General features: G+C 52.1%; 2 protein-coding genes across 4 annotated transcripts in view; one reads left to right on the top strand and one right to left on the bottom strand.

The window, feature by feature from the left end:
* Positions 1–16,031, bottom strand: part of CBLN1 (cerebellin 1 precursor) — a 31,911-nt gene extending 15,880 nt beyond the window's left edge. For 2 of the 3 annotated variants that reach the window (XR_009006198.1, XR_009006199.1), the window contains exons 1-3: positions 15,723–16,031; positions 15,454–15,573; positions 2,611–2,665 (exon numbers count right to left, since the gene is read on the bottom strand). Coding sequence is in view for 1 of the 3 variants with exons in the window: in XM_007167628.3 (XP_007167690.2) it covers positions 13,969–14,166; positions 15,454–15,573; positions 15,723–15,986 (582 nt within the window). In the remaining 2 variants the exon portion in view is untranslated. Of the gene's footprint in view, positions 1–2,610; positions 2,666–12,474; positions 14,167–15,453; positions 15,574–15,722 lie in introns of those variants that run through there. The other variant, XM_007167628.3, reaches the window with a different exon arrangement.
* Positions 16,032–16,556: 525 nt separating this feature from the next.
* C19H16orf78 (chromosome 19 C16orf78 homolog) overlaps positions 16,557–19,859 on the top strand; it is a 95,560-nt gene continuing 92,257 nt past the window's right edge. The window contains exon 1 of the mRNA XM_028162877.2: positions 16,557–16,728. The gene's annotated coding sequence lies outside the window, so the exon portion shown is untranslated. The remainder of the gene's footprint in view (positions 16,729–19,859) is intronic.

Below are 19,859 nucleotides of genomic sequence, written 5' to 3'. Positions count from 1 at the left end.
CCCAGGTCATACAGCTCCTTGCAGCAGAGCCAGAATTTAAACAAGGTCAAGTTGCCCCTAAAGCTCTTGATCAATATTTTGTCCTGACCTGTCCCTCTGTGTTTATGGGACCTATGGGCCAGGAAGTCCCTGAGGCTTCTTTCCTCCTGACCAGGCACTACCCACATTGGAGGAGAGGGCCTCTCCCAAGTCGGGGCCTGGGGAGAGGGAGAGCACGTGAATCCCTGCTTTCACAGCACCCACACACGTGCACCCACACACGCACACCCCTCCTTTCAGGCAGTAACTAACATTGATTGAACTGAGTGCCTACTGTATGCCTGGCACTATTTTAAGTGCTTTACATATGTTCATTTAATTAATGAAGAAGGCATTATTATTATTCCCATTTTTCAGATGAGAAAACTGAAGTCCAGACAAAAATAAACAAATAACTTGCTGAAAGCTACACTGTGGATCATGGCAGAGCTGGGATACAAGCCCAGGCAGCCTGGCCCCAGAGCCCACGCTTCTAGCTACGCTTCATCCCGAGGAGCTCTCGTGGCTGCGTCATCTGCAGGCTTGGTGTGGACAGTCATGATGTTCGGGGCTCCCCTAGATGAGGGGTGAGCTTGTGAGGTAATCCTCTCTCCAGGGACATTAAATGTTGAGTGACATGAGAGTGGAAACTACTACCACCCATGTACCCTGGAGGTGGGCTCCCAAAGGGACTGTCATCAGGGCTGTCCCACTTCCTGGCTTCTTCTGAGTCTAGTTCTCCAGGCTTCACTTCCATTCTGTGAGCTGCCATAAGGCATATGAAGAAACTCCTCTTCTGCTTACCATAGCCAATTTCTGTTCCTTACAACTAAAGTGTCCTAGTAGACACTCTCCAGAACTCCAGGCTCAAAGCCTGTCACGGGGACAGCTGAAGGAGCTGCTGGAAGGTGGGCAGGGACCTCCAGGACCAGGTCCGGGAGTAAGGGTGAGGGAGGGAAGAAGCTGATGCTTGCACCTCAGGGGGCAGGCAGCCCCAAGGATGGCAGTGGGCAAGAAGGGACAGCAGACACGGTGGCTTTGGCAGGGCCAAAGTTAAAATGACACAAGTCAGGCGGGCAGGCTCTCCAGCGGGTACAGTTTGTACAAGGGCTCTCGTGAAGCTGCCTTCATTAGCAGCGCAGAAGCTGGGCAGAAACACTGCATGCAGCTATGCATTGTTACCACTAAGTGAAAGTGAAGGATGCAGTCACCAAACAGCCTCGCAGGCATCCCGCTGAGAGGCGGGCGTGTTAGCCAAAAGGGGCAGGGTATCCCTCCTCCTGCAAAGCGAGCTGATGCTAATTACACTCCTCAGACCATCTCCCCCAGTATTATAAAAGTAGCAGCCTTTGTATAATCAGATTTCACTCTGGGAAATAATAAGTAACCCTGCTCCGCCCCCACTTTCCACGCCACCCTAAAAACCACACACAAGCACAGAGGGAAGGATGAGATGCTGATTCAGCAGACGTTATGCACTACCTCCATGCCAGAGCCCAGGCCAGGTGTTGGGAGCAATGGTTTGCAAACCTGGGCAGCACATCAAAATCACACATGGGACTTGTAGCAACACAGAGCCCCAGACCCAGCCCAGAGCTACTGAATTAGAATCTCCAGGGGCAGGAAGTGGCAGGTGAACTTTATGTAAGCTCCCAGATGAAAGGTAAATAAGGTCAGAGAAGCAGTCAGGAAGTGTGGGCTGGGGTGGGGGACAGAAAAATAGTTTAGATTTTATTCTAAAAGAGCAGGGAACCCATTTGGAAGTTTTAGTAGAGAAATGCCATGATCTGACTCACCTCTTAGCAGGACCATTCTGTGGCCGCTTTGACCATGTGTGTTTGTAGATGTAGGGCAGCAAGAGGGCCAGCTGGGAGACAAATTGGGTGACTGCAATTGTTCCAGGGAGAGGGGCTGGTGGTCTGGATCAGCTGACTGTTGGATTATTTTGAAGGTAAAGTGATAGGGCTTGCTGATGCATTAGAGGTTGGGTATAAGAAAGGAGTAGTCAAGGGTGATGTCAGGGTTTCTGGTCTGAACTACCAGAAGAATGGAGTGGCCATAACTGAGACAGAAAAGGCTCTGGCAGGAGCAGATTTGGGGGAAGATAAAGGGACCCATTTTGATCATGTACATCTGAGATGCCTGTTAGCTATGTGAGTGGTGAGTTGGGTATAAGAACCTGGGGGTGGAATTGGAGATGGGTGGCCCTTGACTTTCTGTGCTAGCTTTCAGTTTTAGTTTGGAAATCCTCCTACACACACATACACACTCTCTTTATCCTTGATGCTTCAATGAAGTGCATTTCACACTCTGACCTCACAAGGGGGATAAGACTTAAGCTGACCAATCAGAGCCTGCATTGCCTTTCCATTGAAATTGATCTAGAGATTGGCATGTGACTCCTTTAGGGCCGATGAGATGCCATGAGAATTTTGCAAAGACTTCTGGGTAGAGGATTTGAAGGGTTGGAGCTTCTGCAGCTATACTGTGACTGTGAGGAGTGAAAGGGGTTGAGCACAAGAGAGAGGGAGACAAAGACCAGGCACTGGTGATCAAATTATGGCTGAAGCAATCTCTATCTCTCATGCTTACCTTGTCTTATGAGAGCCGCCAGTAAATTCTCTTTCCAAAAAAGTCTCATTTGATTCTGTGGACAGATATTTAGGCATTAGCTGTGGGATATACATGATCCTATACCGTTGCTTCTCAAGTGTCATCTGTAGTGAGTTCATCATGTAGAATTTTGCAAAGATTATTAGACTTGAAAAATTCTTTTAAAAAGTCAATTCTAAAAAGCTTATTAAAATCGGAAAACTCAATCCCCAACCCAGATTTAAAGAATCAGAATCTGCATTTTAACAAGATCTCCAGATGATCTGAATCCACAAATAAGCATTCATAGGCCAAAAGGAACTTGTGCTCTTCCTGGGAGAAAAAGATATCTTTGTGATATAAATCAATAACAATGCCAGGGTGCATGGGCATTGGCAAAAATTGCCTCCGGAGCAATAATAATAACTACTATTTACTACGTACTTACTATGTTCTTTGCTCTGTTAAATCTTTCATAGTTATTACCTCATTCATGCTAACAGAATTAGACATTATTAACCCCTTACTTGAAGTCACACTTCCCTTACAGGAAGTGGCTGTGGTGGTGAACATCTCTTGCCTTTGTTCACCTCACCTCCATTCCCCCTTCATTTGTACCAGCTGCCCCCGGACAGGGCTGCTTCTCCCCATCCCAACCCCACCCTCAACCTGGCTGCATGCCTGGCCAGTTAGCTCATTTCATTCCTCTGCTCAAGGAGACTGGTTCTGGGAATGCACCTGACAAGTCAGTCCAATATTCATCAGCTCTGGAATTTTTTCTGGAACTGTGGAGAAACCAATGCTCTCTTTCTAATGGGGAAACTAGACAAAATGTGGGTCTGTTATTGCTGCCACAGTTGGGGGCCTGGAAGTGAATCCAGATGTAAAAAGAGGCAGATTTCTAATGACATTTCTTAAGTGCCTGGATCAGCCACACCTAAATTTAATTATCCTTGGATTTTTTTTTTCTTTTTTTGAATGCAATCCAATAAATTCTTTTGGGTGGAAGGTACTAAGGCCAGTTTGAGTTGGGTTTCTATAATTTGAAACCGTAAGGGTCCTGATGAATATAGCAACAAAGGCAGCCCTCAAAACCAGCTCTGCTTAACCCAAAGCTCATTCTCTTAACCAGTGCCCCCTACTCTGGCATATAAAGGAGGGTGAAACCCAAAGGTCACGAAAATTGACTTGGACCATAAGGAGTTCACAGTGGTGCAGGAGGGAGAGGATTAAATCAAGTAGAACAGACAGCTGAGCTCCTTGCCCTAATTTCCTATCCTTCTCTGTACTATGCTCCCTTCAGCTGAACTGCAGGCAAGGCTGGCCCCCTGCCTGGGTTTTTCTACTGGACCTCTAGAACAGAGTTGGTGCTGGGCATGCAGGCAGCGTTGCGAGGTAAATGTTGTTGAATAAATGTGTGATTGACAACTCCAGGCTAGCTGGGTATTTCTGCGGTGGATATTTTGCAGTCTGAAGATACGTGTCTTTTTTTCTACAGCCTTAGATCCACGTTGCTGCCATTTCTGCCCACAGTGCTGCCTCCTCCCGTCTCGGAGAGAGTCGAGAAGCTGCCTTCTCTCTTGTGCATGTGATTCTCCAGCCTTCCTTCTCCTTTCTTAGTCCCCACTCGCTGCCCACCTCTGCTCCAAGCAGAGTTACAGTTATAGGAACGGCACCCTGGCTGCTTCCCACCTCTGCCCTAGACCAAGGTCTCTTTTCTCCTTGTTCTCTTGTTCGTGCTTGACTGTTTCAGGATAACTTCAGTGGGAAAAATTCAATAATTCACAGCTCACTTCAGTTCTCCCTAGCCCACCACACGGTTAGCTGAATTAAGCAATTTTAACAATAGACATTAATAAGCAAAAAAACCACAAACCATTCATTGGGCCTGTAGATAAGAGACCAATTTTCCAGCCCCCATCCTTGACCCCATGACTTCCAGCCTGCTTCCCCTCTGGATGGATATGCCTTCTGGTGGGTGAAATGTTTAATGGCTCCCCTGAGCTTCTGAGGAGAGAGACCAATGAGAAGACGACTCTGTTCTGATGGATCATGATTGGATGGCTCATTTGCCATTCAGTTGTTTTGTATATTAATCCCGCCCCTACCATTCTAGGTTCTGTTCCAAACTCCGGGGACAAAGCAACTCCCAGGACAGACCAGGTCCCTGTCCCCAGGGAAGGAGAGAAACAGCAAACAAGCAAACAGATAAATGAGCATTTCAGGGCAATGAAATAGAGCTCAACTGGTAATAAAGGAAGTGCCTTGGTATCAGAGAGAGTAATCAGAGGTGGCCTGCTGAGACCTGAGAGAGAAGGAAATAGCCCCAGAAGATCAACCTGTGCAGAGGTTCTGAGACAGGAGAGAGCTTGGCATATTCTAGGAGCTGACGGAAAGCCAGAATGAGCTTGTCTGCAGTAGAGGAAAGTGATAGAAGCTTGTAGAGGTCAGCTGGGGCCAGATGAGGGAGGCCCAGCCAGCCACAGCAAAAAGTCACAGCGCACTGTGGAGGCACTAGGTGGTTTCATGTGGTGTGGTTTGGTTTATGTTTTGAGAAGCTCACTCTGGCTACTGAGGGAAGAATGAACTATGAGGGGCCCAAAGAAAATCCATGTCACGGCTCTGAAAGCTAAGTCACCAGGTGGCTTTCTCTGAAGGCTGGGGCTGGAAGGCGGGATTCTGGTGACATATTTAGGCTAGAAACTCAGACATGAAGACCCCAACTGCCGCCCAGAGAATCTTGCATCTCATAGACTTCTGGTTGAAACAGGATCCTATAGAGGTTGCATCTGGAGGTCCTGTGGTCTCGCTCCTGGGGGAACAGGCTTGTTTCTGCCCTCAGCCTGGACCCCAACTTCTTATGACAGAGACAGGGACACATTTAGGCAATCAAGGAAAACAGCTGCAAACATCACAGCCTCAAAGAGCACCACTGTCACTCAAACTGATGCCGGAGATGATTTAGGTGGACCTGGCAGGCAAGGTCCCACTTGGGAAGCACAGAGAGCCCCGAGCGAACGAAAGGAAAAGCAACAGACACACAGATGCCACATGAAGGCTGAGCTTCAAGCCCACACCCACAGCTCAGTTGGTATTGCTAACATGCCCTCTCCCTTGGCATCTTCAGAATAAGTAAATAATCTGTCTACCTGAAATGAACTTCTCCAAAAAGAAAGAAAGAGAGAGTGAGTGAGCACTTGGAACATTGCTGAGACTTAAAATGACCAACTTTGATCAAGATGAGTTAAGTAAAATTGCAGGCTCCTCATCAGCTGCATTTTAAGTCGATATTTGGAGCCATTCAGTCATTATAAAATCATCTGGACTTCTCAGTGGAAGTACACATTGGGGAGTTTATTTCTGAGCCTCTCAGAATACCAAGGAGAGTCTGTCCAATACAGGATCTGGGCAGAGCACACAGCTCCCTTTTAAATGAGGACGACACGATGCCCAGTTGCCTCTCCATTTAATTCCCTCTCCCCTCTGTGCAAGTTTCCCTGGAAGCATGCAGTCATTTCTGAGGATGGAAGAAAGGGCTCTTGGAGCCTCACCTGAGGAAGCAGGTTACTGCTGGCTGGCAGAGCATTCCAGAGAACTCTCTGTTGGGCTGAACACCCAGCCGGACACTGGGTCTGAAGAAAAAGGGGGATTTGGGAGAATCCTTGACGTTCTTTAGAGGAAACCAACTGAGTCCACTCCACCTCCATGGTCTGCAGCAGAATCCAAAACTGTGAGGGGATTTCAGGGGTCGTTCTGCATTTAGCTAGAGCAAAACCCCAGAGAGCCCATGTCCAGCCACAAGCCAGGGTCTGCTGGGGAAATACCAGCTCCCTCACTGACCAATGCCCTGCGCAGCTACTGCTTACACCTGGCTTCTCTGCTGGCACCACGGAAAATCCTGCTGGGCTTCGCCAACTGCTTGGCACCATCACCAGGGGCTTCAACCCCACCCATTGCCACAGACCTAATGGCTTGATCCTGGATTAAGCAACCAATCGACCAATACTGAATCATGTTATTCGGTGTTGCCCTTTAAGGAAAATAAAATATGGTCCCTACCCTCTAAGGAATTGCCCATTTGTTGGGGCCGGGGCGGGGCAAGCAGCATGCAAGAAAAACTTGTATTGTAAGGTCAACTCCAGACTGCTGGTACAATCCAATTTCACTCTAAAATAAATGTGGCGGCCATCATCAAAAACCTACAGACAGTAAATGCTGGAGAGGGTGTGGAGAAAAGGGAACCCTCCTGCACTGTTGGTGGGAATGTCAATTGATACAGCCACTATGGAGAACAGTATGGAGGTTCCTTAAAAGACTAAAGATAGAACTACCGTATGACCCAGCAATCCCACTACTGGGCATACACCCTGAGAAAACCATAATTCAAAAAGAGTCATGTACCACAGTGTTCATTGCAGCTCTATTTACAATAGCCAGGACATGGAAGCAACCTAAGTGTCCATATACAGATGAATGGATAAAGAAGATGTGGCACATATATACAATGGAATATTACTCAACCATAAAAAGAAACGAAACTGAGTTATTTGTAGTGAGGTGGATGGACCTAGAGTCTGTCCTACAGAGTGAAGTAAGTCAGAAAGAGAAAAACAAATACCATATGCTAACACATATATGGAATCTAAAAAAAGAAGATTCTGAAGAACCTCACAGCAGGATAGGAATAAAGATGTAGACGTAGAGAATGGACTTGAGGACACAGGGAGGCGGAAGGGTAAGCTGGGACAAAGTGAGAGAGTGGCATGAACATATATACACTACCAAACGTAAAATAGATAGCTAGTGGGAAGCAGCCGAATAGCACAGGGAGATCAGCTTGGTGCTTTGTGACCACCTAGAGGGGTGGGATAGGGAGGGTGGGAGGGAGACACAAGAGGGAGGAGATATGGGGATATATGTATATGTATAGCTGATTCACTTTGTTATAAAGCAGAAACTAACACACCATTGTAAAGCAATTATACTCCAATAAAGATGTTTTAAAAATAAATAAATAAATGTGTCTGTTCATGGGGATAGTGGGGATCTCAAGAAGTGTACAAGGTCAAGCCTGCAATCCAGAATCCCACAGTCCAAAGTACCGTAATTCTTTATTCATTTGTTCAGGAAATACTGTTCATGCTGACTCTATTCCAGGCACTGTACTAGGCACTGAGAATGTAACTGTAACTAAGGCCAATAACAAGGTAGATACTTTCATGGAGTTCACATTCTGGTGGACCAGACAAATGCACTCGCCATGCAACCAGTAATCCCTCCCTCCTTCTGCCCACCCATTCATGTGTTCACTCACTCATGCATTCAGGGAGCATTTATAGCGAATCTACCAACCCTGGCACTGTGCCAGGCTCTGGATGCCTTGTGGGAAACCGCAGACGAGGACTGATGCCCACAGAGCTTAGAGTCCAACAGAATTGTGGTGAGGGTGTGACCTGAATAGGAGAGTTCAGGTGGTCAGCAGAGGGCCAGGCCCTTATGGGGGGGGGGTTCAGAGAGGACTTTGCCGATGAGGTAGAGTTCAAGGTCAGATTGGAGCCTTCCCCTGCTCCCTCCCTCTGCATCTCCTCCCTGACCTCTTCAGAGTTGAGCAAGATGAACAAAGACCTCCCTAGGCTCTGGGCTATGGCCACACACCTGGAAGTTCTTTCTTTATAATCATAAAGTTCTCCTTCCTGACTTCAGCTGCACAGGGTCTCCTCACTGCTGCCAGAAAATGTTTGCCCAGTGTGAAGACCTAGCAACAAATCCAAACACCAACCCATACATCTAACCGTGGCCTCTTCCTCGCTGCCCCTGCTCACTGCTATCCCAGGGTCAAAGCTGGGACTTCCTGGGGACAGGCTGAGTGCAGGGTGAAACAGGAAGAGGTGAGAGTAAGTGCAGGTGCCCGGGAAGGTTTCCCTGACAGCACAGGGTCTGGAAGAACTTCCACATCAGCATTCCTTTCAGTGATGGGGGTGCATGCAGGACTGAGAGGTCCCCTGAAGGGCAGTTTCACTGGTTGGGTCCGTATCCTGCAATTGTGCCGGGCACAGTTTGCTTTCACTCCTGACACAATCACAGGAGCCCTGCTCTGGGCCTGACACCGCAGAAGGCACTGGGCCAAGCAAGACGAAGGGATGCAAGGGGCTCACCCTCTAAAGGGACACAGATATGTAAATAGTGCTCATAACCAATGGAGAAGCATGCAAACTAAGTATTCATCCACAGTGGTTGATGCAAATATATGAGCAACAGGGATGGAGATGAAAGACACTTACAGGGTAAAATTCCCCTGTTCTCATGATTAACTGGAGGTGGGTGGGGAGATGAATGTGCAGGGAAAACCAAGGACATAGGATCCTAAATCACGTGTTCTGTGTCCCTTCCCCTCTCTGGTTTCAGTTTTCTTATCTGCTTGATGTTCCTTTAAGTGTTCCTTCTGTGATAGTGTGATGCCCCAGGTGTCCATTGCTCCTCATTATTGCTAGCGTTTATTCAGCATCTACTGTGTGTCAGGCAGTGCTGAGTATTTTTTATGCCTTTTAGCAACCACCCTGCTGTGAAGGCATTATTGTCCCCATTTGAAATATGAGCAAACTGAGGCTCAGTTAGAGTGTGGATGTATTTTCAATGAGGAGCCCTGTGCAAAGAGGCCAAGTGACCTTTGTCATCACCGCGGGAAAGCTTTTCTTTCCCATTGAATTGGCTCAAAGGGAGTGTACCTGCACTTTCCCTCCCAGCTTGACCTTCCAGTTCAAGGGCACCGCTGACCTCCCCAGACTCCGTAAAAAGTTTCACTGTTTTGTTTGAAAGCTAGCAGGGATGACACGGACTCGGCCAAACGCAGCTGGGAGTTGGGGGGCGGGGTGGGGGGAGGGGAAGACAGGCTTACGGACGGGTTGATCAGAAATGTTAGATCACCTGGAGGAAACCCCAGACACCTAGCCCACGCCTTGCATTTGGGAGTTGAGGAAAATGTGGTTCAGGCTGGGAAGGAAGTAGTCTCCGGTCGCACAGCACGCCAGAGGTCGAGCGCAGGGCGTGCGGTCTTCACCCTCCCGCGGGGTCCCAGGACCACGCCCTGCACGCGAGGAAACGTCCAGCCCCCTCGCTCCGCCCAGCACTCTCTCCACCTCCACTACCCCGTTAGGGTAACAGCTAAGGAGGGAGGTGAGGCTCCACCTCCATCTGGGTAATTATGTTCTCATTAGGAGCCCATCCGCCGGGCCAGGAGTTGCTTGGAGGGCGCGCCCCCAGCTCTGCTAACAGTGCAAGCCGTGGCGAGGGAGCGAGCTCTGGGGCTCAGCAGACAACAAAGCCCAGTGACCCCGGCACCTGGCCAGGGATCCAGCGCTGGCCCGGAGGCACCCAGAAGCTCAGGGAGCTGCCTGGAAAACCGAGGCCTAGGAGTCAGGTCTGGGCTCGTTGGGTCCTAGAAATCACCACCACTACATCCCCCCTACCTCCACCCCAGCTTCAGCCCCCCGCCCCCCGTCCCTGCTCCGAAGTTGCCCTGCACCAGACCCCTAACTCAATCTCTGCCCTCAGGGAACTGGGTGAGGGAGGAGGCAGTGTGGTAGGAGAGACCACACTCCAAAGAAGCCCGGGAAGCGGTAACCACTCTGCCTGTCTGGGGTGGGGAAGGCTTCCCGGAGGAGGTTACCATTGAGGCAAGAAAGACGGAAGTGACCAAGGTGACCTGGGCAGCGGAGGAGCCTTTCAGACAGAGGGTGAGGCCGAATGAGGGGGTGGTCCTGGAACCCCTACAGGCTTGATTCTGATCAGGTTTATTTGAGATAAGAGCAAGAAGCAGGGCCCAGATCTAGAAGCCTAGAGGATCCTAAGCACTAAAGGAAGCCATTGTGAGGTGTAGGTTAGAATCACCCCCCCTCCTAGCTTCTGGTTGGGGGCAGGAAGGTAGTCCCTACTGAGCTAATGACCCCTTTTTTCTCTATCCCTCTGAATCCCCAACACACCACCCTTGAAGCTGGAGCACAGTTTTCAGATGAAGGTCATTCACCTGTCTCTGGCAGAGGTAACAATCACCTTTGCCCCAGAGGTGAGGGAGGTGGCCCAAAGGCCAAGTGCAGGCCCCAGATGGGCCTTGTAGAGAGAGAGCTGTCGACAGCCCCATCCAGGCTAATGGGAAGCTCAGGCCTGAGGAGGAGGGCAGTTTGAGGGGTGGAGAACCCCACATTTCCTCAGAGCCCCCTAGGGCAGGAATACCAGCTTAGCACTTCCCAGCGCTTGCTGCTGTGGGTCACCACTAACCCCTGGAGCCCACTGCAGAGGAGAGACAGGCCCAGCCCCCAATGTCTCCTCCCTGCCAGCTCCAAATAAGGCCTGGTGGGAGGGTAAGGAGGTGGTTGTGAGCCTTGGGAAGGTAGGGTCTGTGCTGTATGGACAGGACCACTTCTCGGAGGACAAGCCTTTTAGATGAACTGCTTAGATCCCCAGAAAGATAGGATTTTGAAAAGTAGGGAAGAAGAAAAAGGGTACTTCAACTGAGAGAAAAGAAACAGCAGGTGCAGAGGTATGAAGACAGTAGTGGGACATGGGTTCATCAAATGGTGGAGAGAAGAGATCAGCAGGTGGAAGAAGTGGCTGGAACCAGGCTGAGAAGGATCTCCAATGCCAAGGTCAGAATTTGGAGAGGAAGCGCTCCCCCAGGAAGGGGCCAGCTGGAGGCACCACAGAATCAAGGGATAACTTCTCACTCTTGTCCCACTTGGGGCCCCCTTTGCTCCCCCTCTGTGTTCACCTTTCAGGCCCCAGAGCAGGGGTTCAAAGTGAGCCTGAGTCCCTGGAGCCTTCCCCTTGGCCTCCAGCCCAGTCTCGGGCCTAGCCTTCAGGAGCCAGATCAGCTCGGCTGCAGCCGGGACTCACTAAACCCAGGCAAAAGAACTGGGGGGAAGAGAGGACCAGAGAACCGCTGGAACCTCAGGGCCAGAGGGCTCTTGGAGATGTTTAGATTCCTTTCTGTCTTTGTACAGATGGGCAAACTGAGGTCAAGCGAGGGGACTTGCCAAAGTCTCCCAGAGGAGCACAGCCTGGTGGTCCCACAGCTTGGACGTCCACCCTGGTGGTCTGCTCCTCAGGAAGAGGGGTGACCACCCGCTCACAGCCAAGTAAGCTTCAAGCCCATTTGGGGCTCAGCTCCCTTGGGCGGTGGCTACCGCAGCCCCGCGGCCGCGGCCGTGAGTCCTGGCCTGGGCGGTATCTGTGTGTGCCTGGCGGGCGGGCTCTGCTCCGGCTGAGCGACTGGGTCGAGCTGGTTCCGCTGCCCAAGGCTCCAGCTCTCCCGGATTTCTACCTCCCAACCGGAAGAATGCAAAGAAAGGATTTTTTTTTTAAGTGTCTCCTTTTTTAAAGAATAGTTTTTTAAAAAAAAAATTCTTCTAGGACTCCTCGTCCTCACTTCCCTGGGGAGTGACTAGGGTGGAGAACTGTGGCGCAGGAACAGAAAAGCACCCGGTCCCCTCCTCACTCCCGAAGGATCCGGGGCCGCTGGGGCTGTGGATGGCGCCTGCTAGAGATGCGGACCCCTGGACCGCGAGCTGAGGAATAACCCGGTGTGAGTTTCAGCGCAGGCCGCGTGCTTGTTGAGTCTCAAAATCGGAGGAGCCGCGGGAACAAATAGAGAAACATTGCTTATTATGCTATTATTAATCCCTCACACCCCCCTTCTCTCCAGCCTCCAGGAGCTAATTAAATTCATCTCTGAATCTCGGGCCAGGAAAAAGCCTCCAAAACGAACAGAGCCAGAGGGGCCCATGCCGCGGCTCCCGCCCCTGGGCTGCCCACCTCTTTTCCCACGCCCGACCTCCCCTTGGCCGAAGCGACTTGGTCAGACTTCCAGAATTAAAACGAAGTCGTTTATTTCAATTTTGCTTTCACATTATGTTCCGATACAATCAAAACTCCTGGACGAACCTCTTGAATACAAGTCCTGCGATGAGCACGATCACAGGTCCCGGGAGCTGGGTAATACGGCAGGGAGGACTCGGGATTCAGAGGCGGCGGAATAAAACATACGCTGCTTCGGGATCTGTGAGCGGAGAGTCCAGAGGCAGAGGCGTGGGAAGCGTGACGCTTAGGGCAGAAAGGTTCCGGCTCCTCGAATTGGGATTACTCCTGATGCATTTGGACTGCGAAAAGCCCAAACTTCGCTTCCAGGCCGGCAGCCAGGCCTGGCCTAGCAAGATTTCAGCCAAATTTCTTACGTTTGCGCCAAAGCAGGGAGCACGGGGCGAATGCAGGGTTGGCCCTATGCCTGCGCAGGAAGGAGCGCAGGCCGATTTGGCGAGGAAGCCCTCCTGCCCTGGCTTTTCTTGGGTTGCATCCCACCAAGTCCCCTACCACTCTGAATCTCGCCCTTCCGCACCCCTGCCTCCAGACCTTGTAACTGGGGAAGGTGCGGAGTTTAGGAAGCAGTTTCAGAAAAATAAAAGTCCCACTTCAACTTTATTGGATTAAAGCAAAATTAAATCTTGGCTATTCACAGGTATGTTACAGAGGACGAGGAAGCGTCCGGAAGAACCTCCTGGCGTTTAGTGGAGCTACAGGACACGAGGGCATTAACAAGCATCAGAACATCAAGCAGCCTTAGATTTCACGATCACTCCGAATAGGACATAGAAATACGGAAATACAGCCAGTTTCCACTGGGAAGAGTTCTTCGTGTACAAATGATATATATTTATATATATATATATATTTTTTTTTAACCAGTCACCGCTAAGGTGAGTTCTTTCTCTGCTAACAAGCAGCCGAGGATACAAAGTATCTTCAGCTAATTAATTCGAGCGGGTGTTTTCCGAGCAATACTTGCCAAATTAAAACTACCTCCCCATCAAAAAAACAAAAACAAAAACAGAAAAACAAAAACAAACAAAAAAACCAAAAAACACCTTCCCCCCTCTCCAAAATAAAAAAGGGGGGAGGGACATATTAGATTTCAGCGGGTGTAAAGATTCAGATGGCGACTCAGAGGAGGAAGATATTTCACATTATACAGTGAAATGCAAAGTTTCTTTTACATAAATTGTAGGGAACGTGAACATGAGGGTAAGAAACAATGACAAGGAGTCTCTCTTGATTACTGCCACTGGAATGCGGGAGGCGAGTTTATTTTTGGAAATGGGAGTGCGCAGAGCTAAGCGGAATTTACTTCTCCTAGAGGAAACGGACAAAGTTGTCCGACCGCCGGGTGCGCACCTTTTACCCGGATACAGCTGCGGAACATGTAGGAAGTTTGAAGTCGTGCCGCTTTCTCGTCCTCTAAAGTTCTGCCTCTTTATCATTTTCCCCTCCTGCCTTCGCCCTCTCCCTGCCTCCATTCCCGCGATGAGCCAGTCAGAGGGGAAATACGAGGAATCCCGAGAAGGTCGAGTACTTCCAGCCCCCCATCAAGTTTCCTCGCTCCAGCTTGAGGTATGCTCGGTCGCCTTTCTCCATCTGGATTAGAACTCCGTTGCTGGCGGCTTCCCGGGTCACGTCCTGGTCACCAGCGAAGGCTGAAATCACCGGCCACCCGTTTAACATGAGGCTCACCTGAGAAAGAGACAGGCCCGCTTCAGAGGCGCAACCTAGGCGGGTACCGAAGCGGCGATAAAGCCGCGAACCTTCGCCGCTTGGCTAACAGCCATAAGGCCTGGAAGCAGGGGGCGGGGGTGGGGCGGGAGAGCGGAAAGAAAAGGCGCTTTGCAGTTTACTGCTGAGGGTCCAATGAGGCGAAAGACGGCCCATCTGGGTGACAGGAAGGGTCTGCCCCCAAAACAGGAGTCACTTTCATTTCTTGGACGCGCCAATAGAATCCTGATTCGCTCTCTTATCCAGTTTAATGAACCCGTAGGTCGCTCAAGCGCCCAGAGACCTTCAGCCTCGCCCTCCCCCCAGCCTCAAAGAGAAAGTCAGGCAACTGGCGCTTCCGGGAACACAAACAAATAGAAACAAACACACAAAACGCCTGGTTCCTCCCGGACCCGGCTGCCAGGACACAGCAGAGACGCAATGGAGGAGCCAGGCAAGGCTTCGGCTGATGAGAAATTTCGCGCAGAGCTACACTCAGTGCTTCATCCCCAACCCCCGGGCTCAGTTCCCGTCCCAGATCCAGTCTCGCCCGCCACCGCCTGGTTTTGCCCTTGCGGTGGCACCAGAAGCCAAAGGCCCTGCGCCCTCTCCCCAACCGCGCGTTCCGCCTTCTGTGTCCGCCCAAAGGAATCCTGTACACCTTTGGGAACCTGGAGAGCCGGCGAGTGCTGGCTAAGGAGAGGCAGGAGCCAGGAGGGCGTGGCACTATGCCCCTCCCTTCTGTCTCCACCCTTAAACTGCTAAGGCTCGGCGCTGCTTGGTCAGAAATCCGGAGTCGGCCCCCATAAAGACGCCAGGAGACCCCCCCCTCCCCGCGAGCCTGGCGCTGAACGCAAGCGCACAGGCGTCTCGCGGGCTGCACAGCTGGGACGGGGTCTGGGATACTGTCCGTGGTGCTGAGGGCGAGGATCGCGGAAAGCTTCCCTAAGCGGGAACTGTCCCTGATGCTAACAGAAACCTCTAAGGGAAATCCCTGGAGTCCAATAGCGGGAGAACCTCTTTGCAGGGTCCCAGAAGGCAGACGCAGAAAACTGTGCCTGGGGATGGAAATAGGTTCCAAGAACCAATGACAGGGAAGGCAAGGGAGAGTCCAAGCCACAGAACCGTGAGGCCCTGCTACTCGTCCCTCCAAGCAGCCCGGACACATGCAGCTGCCCCTTCCATCTCCCACCCCCACAGGGCTCGCTCAATCCCGCGGCTAGTAGCCCCCTACCGGGGCTGGGGCCTGGCCCTGAGGCGGCAGCTGACCTGGATGGTCTGTCTGTTGTAGACTTTTACCACGTGGAAGTTAAAACTGTAGATCCCTTTGCGCGGGGCGATGAAAGTGCTGCGTTCTGAATCAAAGTTGCTCCCGATGTTCACTAGTACCTATAACGAGACGGGAACGAAGGGGAGTAGGCAAGAATCTGTCCAGAACTCTTGTCCCTGCGTTTCCGCAGAGACCTCGGAGAGGATCGAACATCTACCTACCACCTCTCCCCTAACCTCCACCAATCCAATCTTCCCGGAGCACTCACCTGGTCGAAGTAGATGATCATGGTGCGATTACTCATCTCGGACGGCTCGTGGTTGGTGCTTCTGATGGCAGAGAAAGCCACCTTAGCGCTGCCGGAGCGCACAGAGATGCCCAGAGCTGTGCCCGTGGGATCGGACGTAGGGTTGGAGTCGCAAACCACCAGGCACTTGCCCTCCAGCACGATGGGCTCCGTCTCATTCTGCCCGAGGGCCGGGCCCGCCAGCCATGCTGCCCCCAGCAGCAGCAGCTCCACGACGCCCAGCATCGCGGCGCCGGCGCCCACCCCGCCCCCCACCCCGGGGGCTGCCTGCGCCAGCCGCCCCCCCCCGCCCCAGCCCCGCTCCGAAACCCCCTCCTCAGCTCCGTGAGCAGCTCCACCGACGCCGCTCTGGACACTTCAGGTCTTCCTTGCACTCCTGGGCAAGCGTGCCCCCCGCGCGATGCTCCCGGAGCCCTGCCCGGGTCTCAGGGGTACCGCGGCTGCCCAGCCGCACTTGGATGCATAGCCGCTGCCGCTTGATCCTCGCTGCTTCCGCCGCCTCCTGCCCGCACCGGCCGCTCCCGCCGCCGCCGCCGATCTGAATTATTGATGCAGCCGGCGATGCAGCCGGAGCGGGCGGCGAGCGCGCGCCGGGCACAAAGGCGCGGACCGAGGCCTGGCCCCGCCCCTGCCACCTCCCTCTCCAGCCCCGCCCCCGCACCGGCAGAGGCTCCGCCCCCTGGCCAATCCTGGCGCGCCGCGCTCCCCGCCGAGCCAATGGCGGCGCTGTCCGCGCGCGGCCACCTGACCCTGGGCGCTGTTGTTATTAGGCGCGGCGAGGCCGGCGGCGCGCGGCAGCAGGGTTGGGCTCTGGCCGGGAGTCGACGGAGAGAGCGAGGGTCGGGAGCGCGCGCGCGCCCGCGCCCAGACCGTCTGCCGCGGCCGCTCGCTCTCTCGTTTCCCGCCTCCCGCTACGGTCTTGTTCAGCCCCTCAGCCCTTCCGCGCACCTCCCTCGCCGGCCCTCAGGTAGGGGGCGGCGCGCGCCCAGGGTCCGGAGTTGAGTCGCAGGGGGCCGAGAGACGCCCGTGTGTGGGCGCGTGGGGCGGGAGGGGAGCGCCCTCCAGCGGGCAAAGGCGCGAGGGGCAGCGGGCGCGCAGGTGAGCCGTGGCGTGCGGGCTGACCGGGCTGTCGGGCCGCAGGGCGCGTGCGTGCGCGACTGGGCGGGGCGTGCGCGAAGGCCTTGGTGGGAGGAGGCGCACGAGAAGCTGCCGGGAGCTGGCGCGGCGGGGTCTGGATGCCGCTGTCAGCATCCCGGCCTCGCGGCTAAGAGCGTAAAGGTGGGCCGGCAGCTCTCTCTCGCTTCTCGATGTGCCTGCGGAGTCGGATCTAGCGTTCACTCATTCATTCGTTCGTTCATTTATTCGAGATAGATCATTGAACACTTACGAAGTGCCAGGCACAGGGCCACGCGCCAAGGATGTAGTGATGAGCAAAAACAGACGAGGCCTGTCTTCGTGCCTCTTACAGCCTAGTGCAGGAGGCAGTGACAAGTCCAGTGGCGTCGCAGGCAGGCTCATTTCCCTGATATCATTTTTATCTTTTGCAAAAGTTATATTTTGCATCCGTATTTTTTTATTTACTATGCACCTTTGCGGCATGTTTTATCCACGTGTACCTGCATATTATTGCCTTGAGTACAGACACCAAATCTTGTGACTTATGGGCTATTTTTCAAGGATGATTTTGAAATTTCAAGGCGAGTCAATTTTCGCCTCACGTATTAACTTAGAACTTTACACACAAGTAGTCACAAACGTGAAAGTGAAAATACAGCTTTGATAAGTGGCAGAGAGAGAGGAGCAGCGGAGATGGTAAGAGGAAAGGCGCGTTCCAGCCTGGGTGCGAGAAGGCAAGAGACCTGAGGATGAACGCCGGCGGTTAACCCGGCGGAGGCTGGAGGGCGAGCGGACCTCTCCGTCAAGTCCAAAGCAAGAGAGCGCGGGCTTCGGACGCCAAGCAGAGGCGGGTGGGGATGCTGCCCACCGGGGTGCCTGGAGCTTTGGTCCCCGCCGAGCGACCTTGAGCCTTCGTGCTCTGCCGAGCCAGAGCAGACGTGCGGCCGGCGGCGGCGGCCTGGTGCGAGCCCGGGGATCTGGAGGGACTTGGGTCGCGGGACAGCACCTCCTTTCGGCTTCCGGGCTCGCCGCTGGCGGGGTGTGCAGCCGCCTAGGGTACGCTCTTCCCTACTCGGGAGCCTGCCTTGGAATCGCTAACAGCCACACCTTTCGGCTTCGCAGCCTCTTTTGTGTCTTTGTGACTTAGCTAGCTGTTTAGAATCACCTGGAGGTACCCCATGGCCGACCCTCGCTTCCGTTGGGACGCCTGCCTGCCGGGGTCACTGAGTTCGCCAGGAGAAAGGGAAGGAGCGAGGAAGAGGCAACAATTTTACTTTCAATTAAATTGACACAAAACTATTCTTTCAGCTCATATCTTTTTGAGACATCCCCAGAAAACGTTGCCAGCTGTGATTACACTTAATGTGAGAGCATGAACTAATTGAGGGGAGAGCTGAGTAATGAGACTGCACCCAGTATAGCCGCAGAGGCTGGCAGCTCCAGAGGTGGAGGGTACCTGGCGAAATATCTGTATAGAACCAATGGCACGCGCTCAGTGCCCTGGCTCTACACAGGCATTCCACAGATATTTACTGGTTGCCACCCCCGTCTGGTGGGGAAGCCTGTTTTCATGGAGCTCACAAACAGGACTGAGGTTACCTGGAGGAACCCCCTCCAGCCCCCTCCTCTTCTGTTCCTGGGGAGGCCCTGGCAGGCAGTGCCCAAGCCTGAACTGCCATCTGTATGCCAGTGATGGGGATCTTGTATGGGCAGTCGCCGCAGCCTCCCTGCAACCCAGACCAGTCATTTTAAAGGCCTGCTGGACCTCTTTTGTTTATATATCCTGCAGGCATCTTTAACTGACCCATAATTTGTCTCCTATCCTTTGTCACCCAAACTCTGTCTCTTCCTTCTTTCCCTATCCCAGTGACAATAGCTACACCCACCTAGGGATTCCCGCATCTAACCTGACTCTATCTTTACCTCCTATTTGTTTGAGCCATTCTTGTAGGGCTGCCTGTTTGGGGTTCATCATCTCTCACCTGGGATACTGCAAAAGCCTCCTAATTTTATCAGTCAGGGAATTTGTATAGAGATCACCTCCTGGCTCTGCTATATAGTGTTTATTCTTTCATTTGGTGGATATCTATTGAGTGCCCTGAAATATGAAACCGCCACTTTTCTCCCACGTAAGGGAGACTTCCCTGACCACCAGACTTCAGAATGATTACTCCCCTGGCATTGCCTGTCCCTCTTCCACAGAGTATGTGTTTAAAAAATAATGAATTTAATGTTAATGGAGATGTGCTTTCCTGAATTGGGAGGATTAAATAAAGTAATGCATATGAGGAGGTAAATTCATTAGAAACCTCAAAAGCAGTCATGTTTATTTTTAATGTTATCACATTGTTACACTCAGGATTCTTTTAGCTGCAAGTGACAAAACCAATTCAAACTGGCTTAAGTATAAAGGATTTCATTTAATTGATGAAAAAGCCTATAGGTAGGTCTTGCCAGTTAAAGTATGGTTGGAGCCATCAGTCAGGGTTATCAGGATCTGTTTCCTGGTTTTGGCTTCATTTTCAGACAAGTTGTTTCTATACGATAGCCCCTTAGAAGCTACTGCCAACTCAGAGCAAAGAAAGGAGAGCACTTTTTCTTCAATGTTTGCTGCAAAAGTCCCAGAGCTGTTCTTACAGGGACATCAGAGTCACTTGCCCCTCTCTGAACATGGAGAATGGACCGTTCTGCTGACTAAGCTTGGATTCAGATGTCTTCCTCCAAAAAGGGGTTTGATGTTAGCTCCACATTATCTGGAGTAGGGGAGTTCTCCAAAGGAAAATTAGAGGAAGGATGCTGGGTAGGCAGAAACAACACATGTCTATTTTAGTCCCTCTCAAAGGGTCAACTGCAATATATTTCACCCGAAAAGAATGGTGATGAAGAGTGATGCAGTAGCCAGAACAGTAGATATGTGTTTGTTTTGGTCCTATGGGATCTTCAAGATCTCAGCTAAACATGCAATCAGGTACTGTCAACATT

This window comes from Balaenoptera acutorostrata, chromosome 19, assembly GCF_949987535.1.
Source record: "Balaenoptera acutorostrata chromosome 19, mBalAcu1.1, whole genome shotgun sequence".
NCBI classification, from domain to species: Eukaryota; Metazoa; Chordata; class Mammalia; order Artiodactyla; family Balaenopteridae; genus Balaenoptera; species Balaenoptera acutorostrata.
The sequence above is the reverse complement of the archived record's forward strand: the minus strand, read 5'-3'. Positions and strand labels throughout refer to the sequence as shown.